At 37.5% G+C, this 17919-nt stretch overlaps 2 protein-coding genes across 3 annotated transcripts; one reads left to right on the forward strand and one right to left on the reverse strand.

Moving 5' to 3' along the window:
- Positions 1–17881, reverse strand: LOC103436763 (lysine-specific demethylase JMJ29-like). Of its 2 annotated transcripts, none has more exons than XM_070823920.1 (14): positions 17658–17881; positions 7910–8732; positions 7711–7826; positions 7146–7248; positions 6896–7034; positions 6321–6384; positions 5499–6222; positions 4084–4413; positions 3444–3878; positions 3066–3138; positions 2706–2791; positions 1919–2038; positions 1213–1265; positions 1–399 (listed from the first exon to the last, which is right to left on the reverse strand). In XM_070823920.1, exons 2-14 carry the CDS (start codon positions 8690–8692, stop codon positions 285–287), a joined length of 3141 nt encoding a protein of 1046 aa, XP_070680021.1. In that variant the 5' UTR covers positions 8693–8732; positions 17658–17881; the 3' UTR covers positions 1–284. The 2 variants fall into 2 exon arrangements, with proteins under 2 accessions (XP_070680021.1, XP_028960206.2); XM_029104373.2 differs by lacking the exon at positions 17658–17881 and adding an exon at positions 17637–17655.
- Positions 10882–13094, forward strand: LOC139196973 (uncharacterized). The gene is made up of 2 exons (XM_070823354.1): positions 10882–11830; positions 12277–13094. The coding sequence occupies exons 1-2, from the start codon at positions 11549–11551 to the stop codon at positions 13009–13011; spliced, it is 1017 nt and encodes a 338-aa protein (XP_070679455.1). The 5' UTR covers positions 10882–11548; the 3' UTR covers positions 13012–13094.
- Positions 17882–17919: the final 38 nt, after the last annotated feature.

Below are 17919 nucleotides of genomic sequence, written 5' to 3' on the forward strand. Positions count from 1 at the left end.
TAGTGGCAACACAGATTCAAATACTAATGACATAACTGTGTTACACGATTTGAATAACGTAGCGAATTGAGCATGGAACTGTGGATTTTAAACAAAACAAAATAAACTCCAAACTCACTCCCGAGCAACAAACGAGTGGAATGTGAGCATGGAGTCCAAAATACCACATTCCATCAGTCGATATGTAGCAAAAAGTAGGATAATACTTCTAATGGTACAGATCTAGCAGCATACACAGCTCAACAGAACCATTCTACCAGTTAAGCTGTTTTCAATGCTTGATTTCATCCCTTGATGACGGGTGAGGAACCTCCCTTACCTTTCACGATCTTGGCTTTCTTTCGCCCTCGTTTTTTACCTTTCTTACCTTTCGGTGATGGACCAGTAGTTTTCTTGGACCTGGAAATCAAACCATAAAGAATGCGTTGTCTCAACAGAATTCAAAGGTACTTGAATAGAGAAAAATGAACTTAAAAACTCAATGTTCCAGCTGCTAGTATTACCACAGTGAATAAACTAATTACAATCTAATATTTGTAGATAAGCTTTTCCCAATTTCTTGTGACAATGTGTCCTCCAAATGAGATATAGTTTCATAGGATATGCAGAATAGAGAAACAACTTTCATATTACTTTACTGCTCATATGATCTGCAGAGTAAGGAAATATTAGTGTGTTACTAGAACTTTCTTAAATTTTCGGTAACAGAACTTTATCATGTGCTTAACTTGTCCATCTACTGCTTTCGATCTACATTTTGCAAGCAGTGCAGTATAATACACATGCAAGTACTAAAACAAGGAAACCTAGTGCACTAGTCGTTGGATTTTGAACTGATATTCAACTCTTAGAAAAGTAATTTTTCACTTTTAAATGATGAATATCGGGATTCCATCAAAGTATCTTGCAGCATTCAATACGCTTAAAGGTGTGCTTGCATGCATGTGTGTGTTGAAGGCAGTTAAATCAAGAAACAATGTTTTTCGTTCAGAATAGTTGATCCTAAGATCAAGAAACCAAACTGTATTTTGTCAAATGTGAGTCATATATGCAACCAATCTAATAGAAGTATGATCAGCAAGTTCATTGATCTGGATATTAAGGAATAGAAAGGAACAGAGCAGTTCCTATCATGCATTCGCCCTTTAGACAAGTAGAGCCTGACCAGCATTCTGATCTAAAGGCATTGCATATGTATGCTAATCAACTAACCTCGCATTCGGATCCAAAGCATCCTCAACAGCATGAACAATCATTTTCTTGACCTGTTTTAGGAGGGGCAGTATGGTAAGTCCATCGTAACAAAATGTATCACATATATGATACTCGTGCATATCGCAATATCCTAGTAGCACTCTATACCGTTCAAGACGAAATGAATGCCTAATTAGGTCTCCAGGTAATATTCAAAACAGAAACAAGCAACAAAATTCAACACAGTATCCAAACAAAATCTTAAATTAACACCAAAATTGCCCAACTAAATAAATAGAAAATTTCACGTTTACGCATAGTTTTGTACATTCATATACACCCACCACCAACTTAAGCTTCTAAATAATATTCAAAATAAAAAACATCAATATAGCATCCAAACAAAATCTTATACTAACACCAAAGTCTTATCTTAGATTAACACCAAAATCTCCCGGGTAAATGAATAGGTAAATGCATAGTGTCAAGGACGCTAATTTTAGTCGTAAATCTGAGCATATGAATAGAAAAGTCGTCGTGTAAAGGAAGCTAATTTTAGTCGTAATTCTGAGCATTCATATCAACCCACCAAATCACCAAAGAACCACATGCAACTCAAGAAATTAGAATGGTCTGGTTAACAAAATCTACACGGTCCAACTTTCATAACATGTCAATGTAGCAACAACAAAAGCCTATTTTTACAACAAACAAGACTACATACCTCCAACTTGTCCTCTTTGGCCCTATGATTTGGTGGAAGTTTTCGGAATTCTTCCGTCATCTGGAAGCACTCACTGACATTTTCAGGTGAAACGAAGTCCAATGCAACTTTGATGCATGACTGAAGAAATAAAAGGGTGACTTGTAAGATATATTACACTGGATGTATGTAAACTATTCCATCATACAAACCAATTTCATATTTCACAAACAGAGAAAGGAGAGTTTCATATTGACAATAAAATATTTCCTATCACAATGTGCGTTAGTGAAACTGCTTAATAAGACTCATGTAAGAAAGTCTATTGAAAAATACGAGACAGCAATCTTCAACAGAAGGCTTAAGAAAGAGAAGCCATTTTAAAAAAATTGGTAAGTGAAACAATCAATAGCTCTTGATTTATGATCTAAGTCAATTAATCATGATAGAGCCAAAGTTAGCACCTTTCTTGACATTCCACATAGTCCATATATGCATGAAATACAAGGTTAAATTTCACATAAGCATCACATATCATTGCCGGTATTACACCATCACATAGCCATAGAATGGCTGTGTACTATTCATTGCAACAAAGACTGATATATTGATGGCATAAACAAAGGCCTTCCAAAGAGAAGAAATGTGTCTAAAATCCCAAATGTAAAAGAATCTCAACAATCTAATATTTCATAGCATCAACAGAAAAAATCAAAACAGTATAATAAATAAAACAAACAGATAGAGCATCAACTACCCAAGAAAAAGTAAACCTCAATATACGATTTATGCTTGTAATACAAGTTACCTTCAAGTTTCTGACTTGATGCGGACAGCCTGCAGGAATAAAGACAGCGTCCCCAAGTTTTTGGATAAACGTCCACGGTTCAATTCCTAGTAGAGAGCATTTAAACATATCATACAAAACTTGAATACAAATACACACATGATTTATAATAAGATCACTTGCAGAAAGAAAAATTTAAGTGTGGGAGGGAAAAAAAAAAAGCAAGTGCATGCCTGCATGGAGGGTAATATTACTTGATTGGCCTTAGCAATCGATTCTATTATTCAACTTATTAAAGTTGAAAGCGTACAAGAGTAAGTTTATCCTCTTTGGTTCACAAAGAGGGTTACCTTAACATAGATAAGTATACTGTGAACTAACCGTATTCTTCCTTTAGCTTCTTTTTATGCTCCACGGTCAGATAAAAGGTTTGATCATGTATGGGATGAATAACCTACACCACCAAAAAAGACAATAAATACTGTAGAACCCAAAGAGAAAAGCTTTGAAAGGCTAAAGATTCTAAAAACATAAAAAAATAAACCAAACGCTATTTGTCTGCAATTCACCTAAAACCGTTTTATCTTAATTACAAAACTTCCTGTGAATTGTGGGCATACAAAAGACTGCAACATAATGTCATAATTGATAATTTGAAATAAAAATAATGATCATGTAAAAGCCCAAACCATTATTATCCCAGCTTCACCTCCAAGAGAGAAGAATTTTTTTATTAATAACTGTTGCTAAGCAATTTACCTGCTGCAACGGACAACAGTGTGTATGCCTGAATTCCTTAAAGTGCTTCCTGAGATATTCTTGCAGCTTAGGAACATCCTGTCTCCGGAAAATGTCCCACAAAGCACCTCCCTCAGCTTCAATTGACCCTTCCAACTTATTCACACTGTTTCGCGAATCCTCACAATTTTCACCATTTTCATCATGATCTATTTTTTCCTCCACACTCTGAGACCACTTTGAAATATCTCCATCATGCTGAACAGTTGGTTCGTCGGACTCCTGAACTGATGTACCACTATCTGGATTGTTACTCTCCACACAGTCAACCCGAGTCTGACAATTCCCAAAAAGTTCCCTTTGGTCTTGCTCAAAATGTTTTTTCTTCAACTCTTCTATAGTGGCAAGCTGCTTAGGATTAAGAGTCACTTCAGTGGTATGTGTCAAAACATTGACCTGAAACAGATAATTAGTGGCAAAAATATGATTAAAACTATATGGTAAACAAAAGTTAAAGACATGAGTCTGCTAAAAGTTGGATCCAAAAAATTCAACAATGACTCAAACTAGAAAAAGAAAAGCAAAAGTATCAAAGATCCAAAAATTGAACTATGACAAACAAATGAAGCACAGTAGTAGAATCCAAGATAAGGAAACATACTGCATCCGACATATCACAATGAAGCTTCGTTACAGAATCTCCACGTCCAAGCTCCTGTGCAACACCATAAGCTATATATGTCTTAGGCCCCATGTCTGGCTTTACATATTTATCAGGCAATTTGGTAGCAATGTTCAAATAACCGTTTCTAGGATGAGTATATTCCTTGAATGGCAAACAATTTATAAACTCGGCACCATGACGAGGAAGGCGCTTCTCAAATAAAGTAGACGGTGGCCAATCTTTCAGTTTCAGAATCTGGGGCCACTTTTTCCAGTCAAACCGACCTTGCGAATACCCAGTAAAAAATTGGTGTATATTGATATCCGCCTGCATTCCATCACAAGTTCATAACACTTATCAAACTCAAATCAATAACCATAAAACATTTCAGTTTTTTTAACAGAGTAATGGCAATAATTGTGGACAAAAAGTGGAGAAAACTAATGAGCAACAAACAATGTGAAAACCCTTTTGGCTCTTAAAAAGAAACAGTTTAAGAAGGCTCAATAAACCAGTGGCAATGAATATTCCCTTTAACATCAATCTGAGGAAGGTTTGTGATTCTAACAACTTGCAAAAACAGGGTTTTTACCTTTAAAATATATATTATATTTCTCCACAGCTAAATTAACAAATTCCTCTGTTTAAAATGAAATGGAGGAAGAAAATTCACTCAACTCCTACATTCGATGACACTTGAAACTCAATAAAGAATATGACTCCAGATTCGAGGTCAACTTTACGAGATGGCAACCAGTTGAATCACTACATTTAAAAAGTAACAGCACATCAGGCACCGTTTTAAAAACTGATTAAGGAGATCTGAATGGAAGTTTTTCCGAAGAATTATAACTAAAGGAACACATTTAGATCCCCTGCCTAATTGTTTAGTTAATTAGCCTTTTCATTTAGGGCAATTTCAGATGACATTTATTTCGTACATGGTTTGTTTTGCTGAGTAGATAAGTTTATAAATGAGTTGTTTCACATTAAATTCATTTGAGAAGAGAACAAGATTTTCTAAGAGCATGCTAGAATGGTGTTCATAATTTTCAAACCATCTGACCAATACTATTTCCTGTTCAGAATGTATAAAAGGTCGTACCCAGTGCACAAGGCTCCCGCTTTACGCAGGGTCTGGGAGAGGTGAATGTTGGCTAGCCTTACCCCCATTTATGGAGAGGCTGCTCCCAAGTCTCGAACCCGAGACCTGTTCAGAATGTATAAGAAACAAAAAATACTTGAAAGTTGAAACTCATGAACCATAGGCAACGCAATACGTATTCTAAGAAATTGTGGTAGACTTTAGACCCTTGACCAGTAAGATGTCTATCCTTGCTTGTTCAGGCAGGAAGGAAGTAACGAAAAAATCCCCATAAAATTTATACTTTTAAAGTCAGAGAACAACTAACCTCACACCAATCCAAGCAGTCGATAGTCTTGACATCCAAATGTTGACCATGCTTTATATGTTGCATTTGACGACAAGCCCGCCACATGACGAATGGCTCCCAGCTTAAGCCTAATGTAGTTTCGAGCACATTGCTCACAATTACAGGCTCACCCTTAACCCAATGGCACTGGAAATGCTTCAGATCCTCATGCTGGATATCTACAGCCCTTGGACAGTACAAGTAGTTATCATCCGAAGCATCTCTAGAAGCCGCTTTCCTTATTTTAGTGCTTGAGTTAACATCATCAACAGATTTGAGACATGAACACATCCCTGCACCAGTTTCACTTGCATTCATAAGTTTGTAAGTTTTGTCTATCTCTTCTGCTTTCTTTACCAACTCCATGAGGTGATTTTCGGGAAACAAGCATCTCAATTCTAATATACCATCACCACAACCACCCATGTCCTTCGGAGGACAAGAAATACTTCCATTGTCATTTGGTTTCCACTCAAATGTTGATCTAACAGAAGACTTGGGGCTAGCTTCCAAAGGCAGTTTCACTTTTACCTCCTCCCCATGCAAATAGTCTAGGCCTCGACTCACATATTCCATAATCATTTCTTCCCCACCTCCCTGCAAGCGTCCATCTCGAATCTCCCCACAACAGATAAGGCAGAGGTCATATGAACATCCAGGACAGCTTCTGTGAAAGTCAAAGATAGAAGTTTTGCAGTTGTTGCTGACAAAGAAAAAATAAACAACAAAGTTACTATCAAATGAGCAAAAAAACTACAGAATATATGCAACACGGTAATATGTTCCTGGTAAAGGTTCTACCAAAACACACGCTCATCAGGATCTACATCTGACTTTTTTGTCTTTAGCTCCAAAGGGGATATCCCTGTCCCAAAGAACATCCAAAATCAAATTAAAACAATAATAAAAGTTCCATTAATATTGTGTGGTAGGTCTCAGATGGGATGAGTGAGACAGTGATTACTTCTAATCTCAGGCATCAATGAGAAACAATCCCAGCCAAGGACAGCAATAACATCCAATATCCCTGATTTCATAAATGATTGCAACCTATTGAGAGTAATAAGTCTCTCTTTTGAATGTGTGGCAATATTATCTGCAGCATACCTCTTGGCCCAATAAAAGATACAACATCTGTATTCATGTGAGCTCATCTTCTAACCAGCCCCCCCCCCCCCCCGCGCCTCCCCCAACAAAAAAAGAAAAAGAAAAAACACACACGCACACAACAGATTGTATTCATGTATGCACACATATTTTAACAACTACAATGTAAGTTTAAACTGTTCGATTAAGTACACCTTGCCTCAAAATCATAACAAAAGATGATTAGAAACAAGAGTTATTCCTCTAATGAGTTACCAGAAAGAAAATACCTTGTCTTGTAGCCTCGATCTCCATCTCCGTCACTTGTTCAGCATTAAGTCTTTTCAAAAATGGAAGCAAAGTATGGATCAAATACTTAGAGTGCTCAACTTTCTCCTCCTTGGTAACTTCAAATTCAGGGTAAACATCCTGCATTAAAAACCAAAACATTTTATAAAAACTTCACTTGTGTATGAAATGAAACAGATCAACTGAAAAAAGCCAAAGTTCAGGAGCTTTGCACAAGGAGAGGAAGCTCACCTTCTCAGACTGATAATCTAAGCGCAAGCATGCTTTGCAATTGCAATTTTTTCGGCATACTGGACAAGATTCAGCAATGGCATCCTCTGATGTATAAGGGTACCTATAAATACAAAAATACAATAAATACTAAATAAAAATTAAAAAATTAATGCAACGAGAAAGTTGGCATTTCAGTCCAACATAATTGGAGATTTACAACCAGACATACCCGTAAACCTCTAATTCCAGATCCAATCCAAATGCACCCCAGGTTTCATCCATTAAAATATGATTTTAAAACCCTTGTTAACAAATCTTTATGTTTGTTACAGAAAAGTCTATTCTGAAACTCGCCTTATATAACTATTATTTTTGCAATGAACACATTATTCCATCACCAATCAATTAAGATGTAAACTATAACCCCTTTGTCCTTTTGAAACCAAATCAAACATCATTTACTGGATTCTACTCATACAAACTCACTCCAAAAGAGGGTGGTTAGTCCAACAAAACGAACTCAAACAACCCAGCACCTTTAGTAAATCAGAATAATACAAATATAGAGCAGATAAATGCATACCAGTTCTGTATGCAAGGAATACAAAATCGCTTCCTCTTACACTCTTTGCAGCGAACTACCCGGCCTTTGTCATTCCTCTGACATTGATGGCACATCAACGAAACCTCCTCAACAAACTGTTAAAATCCATAACGACAATCATTATAAATCACAACAGTGACAACAAATGACATAAACATAGAATGTGCAGATTTCTTACTTTCTTGGACTGCTTATTTACTTTTCTTTCTTCCTGGTTCGGAGGATCCTTGACGCCCCTAATTGAATAATCTGCTCTCTTGCTTCTTCGCAAACCTTCTTTCTCCACATCGGTGTCATCAGAATGCCAAACTTGTTCATCTTCTTCGTCCTCCCTACCCCCATTATCACGTTTTTTAGGGGCCCTATTTCCATTGTCTCCTCTGCCTTCTTCCGATTTAAACTCATCAACTACACCATTCCCTTCCAAACCAACAGTTCTTCCCTTTCCCTCTACAAATCTCAACTTTTTCCGACCTCTTCCACCGCGCTTCTTCACAGAAGCACGGCCATTGTGTCTGCATTCGTCCCCGCTTTCGTGCTCATCCTTCTCCAAATACTCCACCCCCAAATTTCTGCTTCTCTTGCTTCGACGTTGCGCTCCATTCTGATTCAATTCAACTCCTTTAGCTTCCTCCCCGTGTGTTCCATTATGATTTCCCAAAACGCCCTCCTCCTCCGCCTCCCCTTCCTCCTTGGCGGCAGAAGCACCTCCGTCGCCGCCTTCCGCGGCCTTCACAGCCTCCAAATCAGTCTTCCTTTTCCTACCGCGCTTCTTCTTCTCAGTCATAGCAGCAACTACTTCCACTTCCATTTTCAACCCTTCACTCTGATTCTCCAAACCCACCTCCTCCGCCTCTAAAGCACCATCCTTTTCGACACTGGTGGTGGACCCATGATTTTCCGGCACCATTCTGGGTCTTCCTCTCCCTCTGCCTCTCCCTCTTCCTCTTCCCCTCGCCATCACAGACACAAATCCTCAACTCTTTCTCTCTACTCTGGCTCTGGAAAGGAAAGCAAAAAGTGTGTTGTTTGCTTGTGGGAGAACTCAAAGAAACCTATTTATGGGAACCTTAAATGTCTCCCGGTTATTAAGGGGTTATGCGGGGGGCAGAGAGAGAGAGTGGAAAGTACCGAAACGATGGGTCGGTCAGTGCCCCAGTTTAAACTTCAAAACAAAACAGTGGGTGGGAGAGGAGAGAGAGACACACACAGAGAGGGAGGGCGGGGGAATTTTGAAAAAATGGCGCCACAGCTAAAATCCCATGAGGGATATTTTAACCTGTGATTTGAGTGCGGTAATTATTTTGGGAGGGAAGATGATATGGCCATGGAAACGCAGTCCAATGCCCTAACACTGTCGTCAAACCTAGTCATCGCCCTACGGGAACTGTAGTGCAGACCTAGAAAAGTACACACTCTTGTAAAATACAGAGAGACGTGAGTTTTCAATTTGCTTTTTATTTTTTTTACTTTTCTTCTTATATTCAATTTGCTCCAGTGCCCTGATTACTTACAAATTATGTCATATTTCCTTTCAAAAAAATTTGTTATTTTTAAGGGTACAAGATGATATTTACTAAATCATAAGTTAATCCGCAAGTAATTTGTAGTTCAGCTTGTTAAAAGTATTCGTTCATGGATTCAAAATTCTGTGTTCAAATCTCGCTTTTCATAATTTAAATAGTTTTATCATAATAAATTTAATTACAAAAGAATCTTCTTCATAATATTAAGAATATGTTGTGAGACTAAATTATAAAAGTGAGAGAGAGAGAGAGAGTACGATAATAAATGATAAAATTAAAGAATAAATGATTAAAAATTCATCACATAATTTTAGGATTTGTGACGTCTAGGTCATCACAAACTAACTTATAATTAGCATTTGAGCTTGAGAATATGTGAGGAATCACGTCATGCGTACAAAAGTATAGGTGGCGAATTGCAAATTCATCACACTTTAGGTACCGTTTGGTACGTGGAACGAGACGGAACAGAGTGGGATGAGACGTTCCGTCCCACGTTTGGTGTGCCTAAAACGGGTGGAACGCGTTATTCCACGGGACGAGTTTTGGGTGAATTTTTGTTCTGCCTCACCCCCTGGAACGACTCGTTCCATATCTGCAGAACACAAAATTATAACATCTATGTCTCCTTCTTCTTCCTCTTTGTTTCCATCCTAGGGGATCTTTGCTCTCTCTCTGTTCCGTCCCGTCCCGTCCCATTCCATTATGTCACGTCATGTCTGTATATCAAACGATACCTTAGGTGACGAGCCTTTTGACAATGAAATTCGTCACAAATAACCATTATGTGATGAATTTTTAGTATTCTATGACGCTTTGCCATCTTTTTTTTTTTTTTTTTTTGTAGTCATTGTATGTGTATCACATTCATGAGTTATACTTAACTCAAAAATAAGAATCATTATGATAACACTCAGATTTTTTGGCTCTATAAAAATTTAATACATTTATTATTAGTATCATACTCAATTTTGTAGTCTACCAAAAAAAGGCCTTATAAACCACAAGATAAACACATCTGGCAAATAGGCGTACAAAACTAAATAATAGCAAATGGGAAGAGACCATGTAAATATTCAATACACAATTTTTCTCTCGCTATTATCGATTAATTGAACCAAATTAAACACTTTTTTTTTTTTGACAAACAATAGATTTTGTTAGATTAGATATTAGATTAATCACTGATAGGATTCGAACTCACACCATCATGCAAATGCTCAACTCCTTTCCATCACTATAGTAAAGGGTTACTTGCTACCAAATTAAACACTTTAAATTCTTTAGATTTCACTTATTAGGAATTATGATTTGGAACTCAATTCTCAAAACTTGTAAATTATTAACACTCACAATCTACAACTAATCGATCAATCAAGAAATAGTAATGGTAGAAAGACTAAATTTGGAGATTGAAATTGCAAACTAAATGATGTGTCACCAATAGAAATGAGAACGTCTATCAATGCTTAAGTAATAAACCAATCATCAAATTCCATGTCTTTTAGTCTCTAAACTGAGTGTCCCTAGCATTACTCATCAATAAAAGGTCCACTCAAAGACTCTCTAAGAGCACCTCCAGCGGGGGAGGTTGCTCGGGGGCCAGTGGGTCAAACAGTAGCAAATTGCTGGGGGGATGACCTCCAGCGTATGGAAGCCCGAGCGACAGGCGAGGCCCGAGGAGCAGGCCCGTCGAGGATTGCCAGCCCGAGGGCTGCGTCAGGCGCGTGCGTTTCACGCGTGCGTGGGCGCGAGTCGTCCGACAAAAAAACAGGGCAGGGGCCCGCGATTTCAGTTTTGAAAAGTTACCGTTGGGGAAGCCACGTGGCTTCCCCATGTCCGTTTGATTGAAACAGTCCTATTTTATGGGCCGTTGGATTTCCAACGGTAAAAAACATTTAAAAATCTAATTTAATTTCATCCGTTTGATCTAAGATCAACGGTCCACGTTATTAGGCTTTGTAAATTAAAAAAAAAAAGAAAAAACAGTTTAAAAATCTAAAATGTTACCGTTGTGACACGTGGCACAATCTGGAGTGTTGGAATTTAAATTTTTTTAAATCCAACGGCAGAGATTAATTAGGTGAATAAAAATTAAAAAAAAATGTAAAAAAATTCTTAAAAATCCGAAAAAAAATTATGAAAAATTATAAAAAATTTTGATTTCACTTCACCTATAAATACCTTCTCATTATCTTCTACCCTACACCACAATTTCATATTTTCTCAACTACTTTCAACCACATTCCTATCTTTCTTTCAAAGTTTCAATCCAATTTTTTTCCAACAAAATGACTACTCAACCAGGTACGAATTGGACGCTTCTTGAAGATGTTGCGTTGTGTACTAGTTGGGTTCAAGTTACTCATGATTCGATTACGGGTAATGAGATGCAGTTGCGAGAAATGTGGAGTCTTATTCATACCAATTATCTTGAGAAAATGGGTGGGCAAAGAACTAAGGAATCGATGTCCAGTCGTTGGAAATTACTTAGTCAATCGTTTAGTACGTGGAGAGACGCCTTGGCACAAGCTAGTGGTAATCTTCGAAGTGGGGAAAATTTAACGGATCAGGTAACAATATATTATTTATTTGTTAGCTACTTTCATTATATTTATTTGTTTGTATTATTTATTTGTTATCTTCTTTCATTATAATTATTTGTTAGCTACTTTCATTATATTTATTTGTTTGTATTATTTGTTACCTACTTTCATTATAATTATTTGTTAGCTACTTTCATTATAATTATTTGTTTGTATTATTTATTTGTTACCTACTTTCATTATAATTATTTGGTTGTATTATTTATTTGTTACCTACTTTCATTATAATTATTTGTTAGCTACTTTCATTATATTTATTTGTTTGTATTATTTATTTGTTACCTACTTTCATTATAATTATTTGTTAGCTACTTTCATTTATAATTATTTGTTTGTATTATTTATTTGTTACATACTTTCATTATAATTATTTATTTGTTACCTATTCTCATTATAATTATTTGTTTGTGTAGGAACTTCAAGCACAAGCTTGGTATGGTGCCAAAACCAAAAGCAAAAACAAAACATTCACCCGGTTTGAATGTTGGAATATTGTCAAAGATTGTCCTAAATTTAGAGTTGTGCATGTCGGTCCAGAAGTTTTCATGAACAGCACCCCTCTACACTCTACACCTGAGCATGCCTCGCATGATCATGATGAAGATGATGAAGAAGTGCCTGAAACGCCCCCCGTTGAACAAGCGTCGGGGTCGACCCGTTATCCAATTAGGCCTCAAGGTAAGAAGGCTTCAAAGAGAAAAGGTAATGCTTCCAAGAATGATTATGCAAAGTATATGGAAGATCTTGCCCGCCAAGGTGAATTGAATTTGGCCCGGGAAATGGCTAAATTTGAGGCTGATAAGGCTAGAGAGGATGCAAAAGCTGCAGCTTTTGAGAGAAAATTTGAAGCTGATGAGAGAGAAAGAGAACTACTTCGGCAAGAAAGGGAACATAGAAGAGAAGAAAGAATGGCTGAACGAGATCGTGACATTATGAAGGAGCCTTTAGAAGGGAAGTCTCCAGACTCTAAATATTTTTGGAAGTCAGAGAAAGCGGATGTGTTGCGAAGGAGGCGTGCAAGAGAAGCGAGAGCAAGAGGAGATGGTCCTAGCACCACAAGAGAAGATTATCCTAGCATGACAAGAGAAGATCATCCTAGCACCACAAATTGGTTAGGTGATGGTTATCATCCATTCACGAACCCATAATTTTCCAATCAATTCGGGTTGTAATTTCTTATTCGGGTTGTAATTTCTTATTCATTGAATAGAGTACTTTATGTTGTTTCCAATTTATTGAACTTAGTACTTTATTCAAAACACATTTAAACACACCAAATAAAATAACATCAACACACCAAATAAACACACCAAATAAAAACAAACACCAAATAAAATAAAATTACATTTCAACTCACTAAATGAACTAAAAAAACACACCACATAAAATAAAATAAACACACCAAATAAAAACAAACACCAAATAAAATAAAATTACATTTCATCTCACTAAATGAACTAAAAAAACACACCACATAAAATAAAATAAACACACCAAATAAAATAAAATTACATTTCAACTCACTAAATGAACTAAAAAAACACACCACATAAAATAAAATAAACACACCAAATAAAAACAAACACCAAATAAAATAAAATAAAATTACATTTCAACTCACTAAATGAACTAAAAAAACACACCACATAAAATAAAATAAACACACCAAATAAAAACAAACACTAATGAACTTAAGTATCGTCAGCACCCCTCAATTCCCACTGGTGCTCTATCAAGTCAAGTTGGCGGGCATTGTGCATATTTGATCTTTGAAGTGCAGTATATCGTTGGATGATCCTTTCATTGTAACGTCCATCCCTTTCTAATGGCTCATGTTGCACGGGCTCATCGGTGGCGTCATGAGCACAATATATACGTGTTCTTGAATTGTTCATCGTGTCTGGCTCATATTCATCAACGGCTTCATAATCGTACTCATCTTCCACAATCATGTTGTGAAGAATGATGCACGTCATCATGATGGATCGAAGCGACTCTACATCAAACAATCTGGCAGCACCCCTGATGATCGCCCAGCGAGCTTGGAGGATACCGAAACAACGCTCCACATCCTTCCTGCACCCTTCTTGACATCTTGCAAAGTGTTTTTCCTTTGCACTGCGCGGACGTGGCACTGTTTTGACAAATGTTGACCACCTTGGGTAAATGCCATCAGCTAGGTAGTATGGCCCGTCGTACATACGTCCATTGACCTCATACGTGACTTTTGGTGCATTTCCTTGCAGGACATCGTTGAACACTGGGGATTGGGCAAGGATGTTGAGGTCATTTTGAGCTCCCGGAACCCCGAAAAAGGCGTGCCAAATCCATGTATCAAAAGATGCCACCGCCTCCAAAATGATACTTTTTGATCATTTTCTGTCCCCATAAGCGCCTTGCCATGCACTTGGACAGTTTTTCCAAGTCCAGTGCATACAATCAATGCTTCCAATCATCCCTGGAAAACCTCGCATCTCGCCTTTCTTCAGAAGCCTTTGCAAGTCCATATGAGTAGGTCTCCGGAGGTACTCTGCGGTGTAGATAGATTCGATTGCCGAACAAAACCTCATGAGGGACTCAATAATGGTTGATTGTCCCATCCTCGTTATCTCGTCCACTTGGTCTGCAGCTGCTCCATATGCAAGCATCCGCAAGGCAGCAGTAATTTTTTGCTGAGGCAGGAGACCCATAGCACCAAAAGCATCCGGCTTTTGCACAAAGTAAGAATCATGGTTGCAAACAGCGCCCATGATTTTGTTGAACAAATGTCGTTCCATTTTAAAACGACGTCGGAAGTATGTTTCAGGGAATGCACTGTTACGGACAAAATAATCGTCCAAGAGCTCCTGACCTCGTCGTTGCCTGTTTCTATCAATGTTTACAGCACGGTTGGGCCTGCAGATATGAGCCACAGCTTGGACGACTCGACGGGATTGTGAGGCTCCTGCCATTCTTGATTCGTCATCTCTCCGTCTACGCTCGTCATCCTCTTCCATCTCATTTTGGGCCCAATCCCTAACATTGAACATTCCTTGTGATTGGTTAAACAATTCTTCCTCTTCTTGCTCGATTTCCCACATCATCTTTGAAGAAGAAGAAGAAGACATTGTAAAAAGGAAGCAGAAACTATGAATAATGATAGGGATTTTGGTGAAGAAGGAAGCAAAAACTATGAATAATGATAGGGATTTTGGCGAAGAAGGAAGCAGAAACTATGAATAATGATAGAGATCTTGAGAAAATTGGTGTGAGATTTATGAGGATGGATGGGGGATTATATGGAGGATTTAGAAGGGATTAGGTTGTAGATAATGCCACGTGGCATGCCGTCATTCGTTAAAAATCTGGTGGAAATCTATCCTCAAAGATTGTAATCGGATTGTGACACGTGGCACGACGTGATTGGTTAAAAATCTTATCAGAAATCCATCACCAATAATTGTCTTTTCAGATAATGACACGTGCCTTGACACAACGATTAAAAATCTTATCGGAAATCCATCACCAATAATTTTCTTTGCGGATAATGACACGTGGCGCAACGAGAACGATTAAAAATCTTATCCGAAATAACAAATATAATTATTTTGAATTATTTTATAAATACAAAAATACAAAAATTTTATTGCTATTGGCTTTTCGGATAATGACACGTGGTGCAACGAGAACGATTAAAAATCTTATCCGAAATTACAAATAAAATTATTATGTATTATTTTATAAATAAAAAAATATTAATATTTTATTGCCAATTGCCAGGGCTATTCAGTGCAGGGGTGGAGATGCAAAAGGCAATTGACAGGGGAATGCACTATTCATTAAGGGCAGTTACTGTTCACTAGGTGGATTAAATAGTGAATTGCCTGGGGGGAGGGCTCCTACACTGGAGTTGCTCTAATGATCAAGTCAATATAAGTGTCTAGAATTCAAATAGTAGACTTGAGAGCGTATGTATCTCGTACCTTTGGTGATAACCCTAACATGTGTATTTATACTTACACTAATAAGAGAATAGTCCTTGTAAGGATAGTAATCTATGAATAATTGAAGGAATCCTAGAGGGAACATAAGGAGAGATTTATTTTTGACACGCCCGACCCTGATATTCACCAAACACCAGGGTAGGCACGTGGTGGCCGTCACCCGAAGGTGACGAAGCCATATTATGATGCATGAGAACTAGAAACAATTAACCGACATAAATAAAACTTGTAAATTTAATTATAATGAATATGCAATCGAGAAACGTATTCAGAGCATACAACTAATATGAGACACTAAAAATGAATAATATAAAATTGAATGAACAAAGAGATGGGTCCTACACCGAGAGGACTCGAATATACCGATGCAGGAGTGCCTTGACACTAGGATTGTACGCCTTGAATCTAAGTCTTGAGGGGGCGCAAAATAAAACATGAGTGGACCAAGTTGATATATAAGTAATACTAAAACAGTTAATCTTTAACGTACTAACCTCTAGGTTTATAAAACTTGTATAGGATAATAAGTAATAAAATTTTCCGAAAACCCTAGCATGCCATAAAACCTTTCATAAAACATATATCGCATATACTGTGCTTGGTAGTAGTAGTACAGGGTATATATAAATATATATATATATATATATAAACAAATATCTTCATTCGCCCGAAGGCACTACATCTCTCGACCGAACCCAATATAAATGTATCATTCGCCCATAGATGTAGGCAATATCAATCACCCATAGGCATATCATATAAATAACCACTAAGTACTTAAAAACATTAACATAATATTTCTACTATATATAAATCTATCTTAATCGGAGTTTAGTAGCTAAAATGTCATATCGTAAAACCACGTTTACAAGTATGTATATAGTCATCCATCATATATACCACAAGGAACGTAAAGTCGATAAAGCATGATAATTCATAAATGCATGAAACCAATTTACTCATAAACTTTTCATAAAACGTAGACATAAAATCATGTTTTTCATGTATGCATTTCTAATAGTAAAATATGCACTTTATAAGGGGTCCACTCACAAATACTTCGTCATCGAAGAGCCATGCGAAATAGGAAGGATGAAAACACCACTAACAAACGTACCTAAGCACATAAAGTGTACCGATTAATAAAACTCTATTCAAACGATTGAATTTTGAAAAACGGAGTACAAATTTGGAATCCGGACACTGAAATTAGTTTGGGAGGGTTCTCAGTCGAAACCCGAAAAAGTCAACCCAAAGTCAAAGTCAACGATCAACAGTCAAAGTCAACGGTAATGTCAAAGTCAACAGGTCTGGTCTAGGTCATGGGTTTAAGTTTAGGCTTAGTGGGTTTGGGCTTGGGCAATTGGGCTGGGTAATTGGGTCATAATTATAAACTTGGGCTTGGTAGCCTGGCCCAAAGGGTTTGGGTTAGGCTGGCTACAAGATTGGATCTTGGATCTGGGTTTCAGGGTAATCGGACCGGGTCGACTTAGTTTCAAGCCAAGGTTTGGCCGGTTTCTGGGTACAAATTCAAATGCTCATAACTTCATCGATACTTAACCAAATCGAGTGATTCAAAAACCAAAGTTGTAGTACTCAATGAGATGAAGCGTATGGTACCTTGCACTACGGCTAACTCGCTGTGGATTAGCCAGAAAATGCCTCGAAAGTGGCGGTGCTTGCCAGAAATTGGGTAAACTTTAAACGTTCATAACTTATTCCATACTCAACTAAATCAAGTGATTCAAAAATAAAAATCATACTTCTCAACGAGACGAAGAGAATGGTACCTTTCTAGATGGCTAACTCACCGTGGTTTGGTCAAAAAATGGCCTGAAAAGTCACGGCCCGACTTGGTTTCAATCTCGACAATCCGGAAGGAAGTTTGAGGTGAGTTTGGATGTTCTAGGCTCGCGAGGACGAGATGAAGCTTGTGGTGCTTTTGGTTTGGGTGGTGGTGGGAGTGTTGTCGTTGTTGTTGCTTGTAATGCCCTCGGGGAATACCGGTTTTCAGAGAGAGAATGAGAGGGCGGTGAAGGAGTTATGAGAGAGAGTGTTATAAAATCAGAAAAA

This window comes from Malus domestica, chromosome 06 (genome assembly GCF_042453785.1).
Source record: "Malus domestica chromosome 06, GDT2T_hap1".
NCBI lineage: Eukaryota > Viridiplantae > Streptophyta > Magnoliopsida > Rosales > Rosaceae > Malus > Malus domestica.

What these genes read in the sequence shown, in the direction of transcription:
- LOC103436763 (XM_070823920.1), bottom strand. Translation starts at nt 8,692, where the DNA reads ATGGCGAGGGGAAGAGGAAGAGGGAGAGGCAGAGGGAGAGGAAGACCC. An exon ending in ATTCCTTGCATACAGAACTG is followed by an intron (nt 7,249 to 7,710) that starts GTATGCATTTAT and finishes TTGTATTTATAG; the next exon opens with GTACCCTTATACATCAGAGG. An exon ending in ACTGCTTGGATTGGTGTGAG is followed by an intron (nt 4,414 to 5,498) that starts GTTAGTTGTTCT and finishes GATGGAATGCAG; the next exon opens with GCGGATATCAATATACACCA.
- LOC139196973 (XM_070823354.1), top strand. Translation starts at nt 11,549, where the DNA reads ATGACTACTCAACCAGGTACGAATTGGACGCTTCTTGAAGATGTTGCG. An exon ending in GGGAAAATTTAACGGATCAG is followed by an intron (nt 11,831 to 12,276) that starts GTAACAATATAT and finishes TTGTTTGTGTAG; the next exon opens with GAACTTCAAGCACAAGCTTG.